The following is a 6,000-nucleotide window of genomic DNA, read 5'->3' as shown; positions in this document are numbered from 1 at the left end:
ATATATATATATATATATATATATATATATATATATATATATATATATATATATATATATATATATATATATATATATATATATATATATATATATATATATATATATATATATATATATATATATATATATATATATATATATATATATATATATATATATATATATATATATATATATATATATATATATATATATATATATATATATATATATATATATATATATATATATATATATATATATATATATATATATATATATACCATATGTATATATACATATATACGAGTGTATATATATTATATATATACATTAATTCAATTATGCAGACCAGACCACATAGGTTTCAGATTTGAAACTTTATTCATTAAATCTATACGACATTCAAATAATTATAAGTCTTATATCAATTGGTCCAATAGCACACTGAGCAATGGATGTCATACATCTAGTACTACTGTGAAATGTGGGATCCTTGTTGTATCCTTTTGTCCATTTGATGACACAACACTTCAATTGTAGTCACTTTTGTTTAAAAACCTGATAAAGCGTAACCAGCATGCCCATCTCTTCCTTAACCATTTGAAGAGTCTCAGTACCATAGTCAGTAGTGGAACTGGAAGATTTATCCAAAAATCAGCTGTACTGGTAATCCTGTCATTATCACTCATGTCCTATATCCTCGCACCTGGATTTCATAACCAAATGCTAAGAGAAAGGAAAGGAAGTCAATGCAGTTCTACATATATTGCACCCACTTCTGAAGGGAGAACTGTTACCTTTGGATGTACATTATCTGGGTATGTATCAAGTCCTCATGCTAGCATGCAGCACTTCCTTGGACTGATGGCCATTATAATTAGACAAAAAAAAAAAAAAAAAAACCTTGAACCAATCCATACATGATTCCTCGTCTGAGGAAGAATATTCAATATAACACCAATCAAAGGTGTAAAAAACTTAGGTAAAGTTCTATATTGTTCACCATCCTGATTGCAATGGTGAGATCAATCCATGACTTCAATAATTCAAAGTCTATAGCACAAAAAAAAAACATTCCCTTCAATATTTGCCCTGTACAGTGGTATACAATGAGTTCTGTACTCTAATAACTGCTGGCAAACAATCCTAAGGAAATACTATTCAGTACAAAGAACGAAAGGTGGAGCACGATAGTTTCCCAATATCTTTCTGCAGCATATGGCAGTAATTTTTAATGCCAGTGCAAAGTTTACCAAGATGGTAGCAATAGTACAAATTATCAAGAATTCTCATTGTGAAAATTCCTGGTGAGAGTCTTGTAGGAACAACTGACATCCGTAGGTTGTTTTATAGTCTCTTCAATGAATTTTATAGTCTTGTCAATGACAAAATCACAAGTTATAAAGGATTTACAGGGAAATTAATCATATGTTCTACCTACTTTGGAAATTTTCCAATTGATTAGTCAAAAATCCAAATATTTTTATACATTTCAATAGCAATGAGCTTCATATACTTGGTAGGAAATCATCAACTATATCATCTCAATCAAGAAACTACATTCCAAATTCAATTCATTGCACTATTATAAATTCATTACATTTTCCCCCTTGTAAGCGACTGTAACTATTAACAGTAATTAAATGCGATCTTTAAGACCAATTTTCCCCTGAATGCAATAGAGTTGAAACAAAAGTAAATCTATGATAAGCATTTAGCTGATTTCAACACTCCAAAGTGGTTCATTATTAAGAATTAATTTAAGTTATCTAACACCCAAAACATCAGGATATTCAGTCAGCTGAACATTTCTTGAATGTGCAGCATACACTTTTTTTTATACCTGCTAAGTCAAGTGCAATGCGTATCAATATTTTTATGTGTAACAATGATAGTCTACAAGTAAATAAACTCCATGATTAGCTCTCAAAATCTTAAGAAAATGTAAAGCAACAATGCAACTGCAAAATTACTTGAATATTTCCTTATAATGACAGGTAACAGGGCAGGTGCTCTAGTATAGTAAAAATAATTCACAAATGGATGAGTGACAAGATGAACTTAACTCCAGCAACAAAAGTGTCATTGCTTTAGACAAAGGACCTATTTCAAATATGTGATATTTGATTAAAAACTTGGTGCACTCAATTCACAGTTTACAGTCATTCAGTTTATGTACATAACCCTTACCTAAACACTTTATGGCTTCAGTAGTTACCAGCGCAGTGGATCAAGAGTAAAAGCTACCATGAATGTTTAACCACATCAAATAACAAAAGGAAGACAATGCCTTTGCAACCCTCCACTGCTGGGAGATTGTGCATAATCCAATAGGCCTCGACCAATTTGAATGACCCCGCTCATTAAAATCACCTCAATGTATAAAGGAACACTTACCAGAAAGCTGGCATCCTTGCAGCACCAGCATATGACAACATGCAAATTTACTTACCATGAGAGGCCTTTAAAGGGTACTAAAAAGGCTGCACATCTTACCTGGTGTTTAAGTAACGCAGCGAATTTTATGTGTAAATGTCCTGAAAACCAATATTTTGGTTTAAGTTTCTTCAAAAGTTCTTCAGCAGGGCGGGAACCAAGCGTATTTGACATTATATCTTTTCGAAAGAATTTTTTAAATTTAAGTAACTGCTCTTTAGGTCCATGTTGATATATTCCACGTGGCCAATCATGTGAAATAAAGATATCACTTTCACCAGACAGCTGTAAAAAAAAATGACAAAAGTCCATAAAAGTATATCACACCCTAATTAATGAAATTTCTATACAATAAACACTTTCTACTGCATCATTACTAGAACAATATTTTGAATCAATTTTTTATCCTTTAATGATATTACCTGTAATAGGATAGATAATCTTTTGAGATACTGTACAGCATTATATACTTCATTTTCTACCGAATCTCACATCCACTTTTGTACAAAAAGTGTACAAAATATTCCTCAAAATATACACGAGAAATGATAATTCTAATGTAAATGACAGTGAAATATGACTCACAGAAAGATTGTTATAAAAATATCAAATTTCCTAGTCTACAAAGACTTAAATACAAAATAACTTTCTAGTCCTTATTTTACATGCTGGTAAGGCAGAGTAAACTATGCCAAATTCATATGAACACCAAATGGGCACCATAGCAGTAATTACAATACAGTTAACTCTTAACTTCCCAGGTAATTTCATAAGGTCTGAATTTTTGCATATTAACATCTGCTTTGTATAAAAGGCCCTACTGTACTGCCTATGCTTATACATTTTCAAGCTATCCCACAACTAAAAGCAGGGTAATTCCTCATAATTTCCAGACTAAATAAACAATACTTTACACTGAAGATTCAAATGAGATTAATATAAAAATCCAGCACATCTAAATGAGTGACTACTTCAGCCCCTATTGCACATGCAGTCCAATTTGTGCTGTCAAGAGACTGGTATGCATTCACTCAGTTTTCTGACAAAGACTGATAAATAACCTCAGGTTGCGCCATTAAGCCTGAGGTACAGGTGGCTTCATGAATTTCCGTACACATAACAGAAAGTTAAGTAGACACCAGGAACAATAAGCAGCTGTTGGCAACACAGCCTGTGAAACTATGTACCTAAACATGCAAATGAGCAACGAAAAGCAAATTTACCTAAGAAAAAGTACTGTTGATTAACAGTATTAAATAGCAACATTATGCAGTTGCCAATCTCCTTAGCTTGCCGTCATGTCTACCAAAATTCATGAAGTCAACTGTACCACATATAAGTTTAAGCAGTAATGTCTAATGTAGCAATTCACTGTTATAATTATGACTTACAAGTATAATGAGCTATTTGTAAGAAGTACCCTTAAGTAAATCAATGAAGACCATTACTGGTCCATTCTCCTGATCATATCTACTGATTATAATGCTCTAAAAAGCCTGTAAGCCAAGAGTACCTAATATATCATCATAAAAATTACTAATGATTCAAGCTGGAAAGCTAACCCCTGCAGCTTTAAGTAAGCACAGTCACAGGCTGTCTGCCAGAACACCCAGAGCAATGTAAGGGACAAAAAGAAATTTTAACCACAGGAATCAGTACCCATCAGAAACTAATCAATATAGACATACATTAGATTGTGCCCGAGTAATTATCCTTAAAAGATGTAAGGACAATTCTTTTTAAGACACGACACTAGTGTAGTGCCATGTTTCTCGCTTGATGCAACCTGTCAATACTACAATCCATAAAAATTATAATTTTCAAGATAAAATTAATTGTCTGGATACTTACCTACTGTTAAAGTTAGCTTATATCTTGGAGCCATTAGATGTAATCAGCATACCCATTAGGACTGTCTCTGTACTTGTTTCCCACCAGGTGGCGCTGGAATGTTTAACGTTCGTCAGAATTCTTCGTGACTATCCACTAAGATGCGGGGAGGTTGGGTAGGTGTCCACTTTAATAGTAGGTAAGTATCCAAATAATTCATTTCATCACGAAAATTATCATTATTTGGAATGAATCTTTACCTACTGTTAAAGTTAGCTGACAACCACATTCAATGAGGATGGTGGGTTAGTGCGGCCACGGAAACAATGTTCAGGTAAGTGAACTAAAGGCTTTTTAATGAGGGGGAAAAAAGCTTCTCAACACTCCAGCCCGTTGTGTGATCCTTATTGGCAAGTACTGCTGCCAGATGTTGGAACCACAACAGGGTGGTGTAAGACCTTTGTAGCGAGACTTGTCAGAGGATCCTTACAGGGGAAAAAGGACTATCTCATAGAGTACTACGACTCCTGTGCCTGAGTCAAAAGCCCATAACCGACAGTCCTATACACCAATGCGTACCTTCATGCTCCCAAAATTTAACAGCGGGATTTCCTAACAACTAACAATAAGGTAGAAAGCAAGGTTACTATCATACTTGGTTCAGGAGAAAGTGTCCCCGCAGCAACAATAGGACTAGGGCTTTACACCTCATGCTAAATTTGAACATTTTGCACATAATATGAGTCAACAACAGTTACATCTCCCCTGAGCTCCATGACAACCTTCTCTAGCAAAAGGTTTTTAAAGGAAATAAAGTTAGTTAGTTATAAAAGATTTGTTTAACCAGACCTCTGAACTCTTTTAGGGTTCTTCTCGGGCTGGAATTCAAGGAAATAAAGATGTCCTTACAGTACACAAGCCATGAGGAATTAGGATTATTTTCAAAAATGGTAAAAGCTCAGAAACCAATTCTGCGTGCACTGACTTAAGCATTCTTGGACATAGGAGTGTTTGGTCTCCTAACACCACAGATAAATACGTAACTCCTCTTAAAGGTTTATGTCTGTCCAGATAAACTTAAAGAGTTGTAACTGGACAGAAGACAGCTATGTCTTCCTTGCCTACCAAAGCAGTTAAATTAAGCTTTCACTCCTGATCTTTTCTCTAAGCAATAAACGAAAAGTGAGAGCTTTCCACTAGAACAAAGCCCACATACATGAAAGGGCTTGAACCTTTAATATAAACCCTTAAGTGTTCTAATTGGAAATAACACACCCACTTCAGCACTGCCTACCAAAGCAGTTAAGTTAGACAGTAACAAATCTGAGAACGGCTTTCACTTCTATATCTGTTCTCTAAACAATGAAAGAAGAGAGAGGGGTTGCCACTAGAACAAAGCCAACATACAAGAAAGGGCTTAAAGCTCACTGACACACTGTGACACAGCAAGAGCTAAAAAAACTGTCTAAATATCATCATAAACCACGACAGGAAGATTAAAATTTCCAGCACAACTTAAAATCGTGAGCAATACTCCAGTCAGCATGAGGCAGAATTAAATGCAATGTAAATTGGTATCCTTTGATCACTGTGACAGAAAACTTACACAAGTCAAACAGTTGAGCACCTTCTAGACTTGAGGATTGCTAGAAATGCCTGTAAATCGTAACAGACAATGACAATCCCCACACGGTCAGATGAAGCACATGCAGGTTTGATGGAATCTTCTGAAATAAGACTGCCTGAAAA

The 6,000-nt window shown here is 34.2% G+C and overlaps 1 protein-coding gene across 3 annotated transcripts in view; it reads right to left on the bottom strand.

Moving 5' to 3' along the window:
• Positions 1-6,000, bottom strand: part of ldbr (lariat debranching enzyme) — a 74,802-nt gene that overhangs the window by 24,224 nt on the left and 44,578 nt on the right. For all 3 annotated transcript variants that reach the window (XM_067098781.1, XM_067098780.1, XM_067098782.1), the window contains exon 4: positions 2,482-2,706. In XM_067098781.1, coding sequence (XP_066954882.1) covers positions 2,482-2,706 — 225 coding nt within the window. The remainder of the gene's footprint in view (positions 1-2,481; positions 2,707-6,000) is intronic.

This window comes from Macrobrachium rosenbergii, chromosome 55, assembly GCF_040412425.1.
Source record: "Macrobrachium rosenbergii isolate ZJJX-2024 chromosome 55, ASM4041242v1, whole genome shotgun sequence".
Classification (NCBI taxonomy): Eukaryota; Metazoa; Arthropoda; class Malacostraca; order Decapoda; family Palaemonidae; genus Macrobrachium; species Macrobrachium rosenbergii.
Note: the sequence above shows the minus strand (reverse complement) of the source record. Positions and strands in the feature narration are given on the sequence as shown.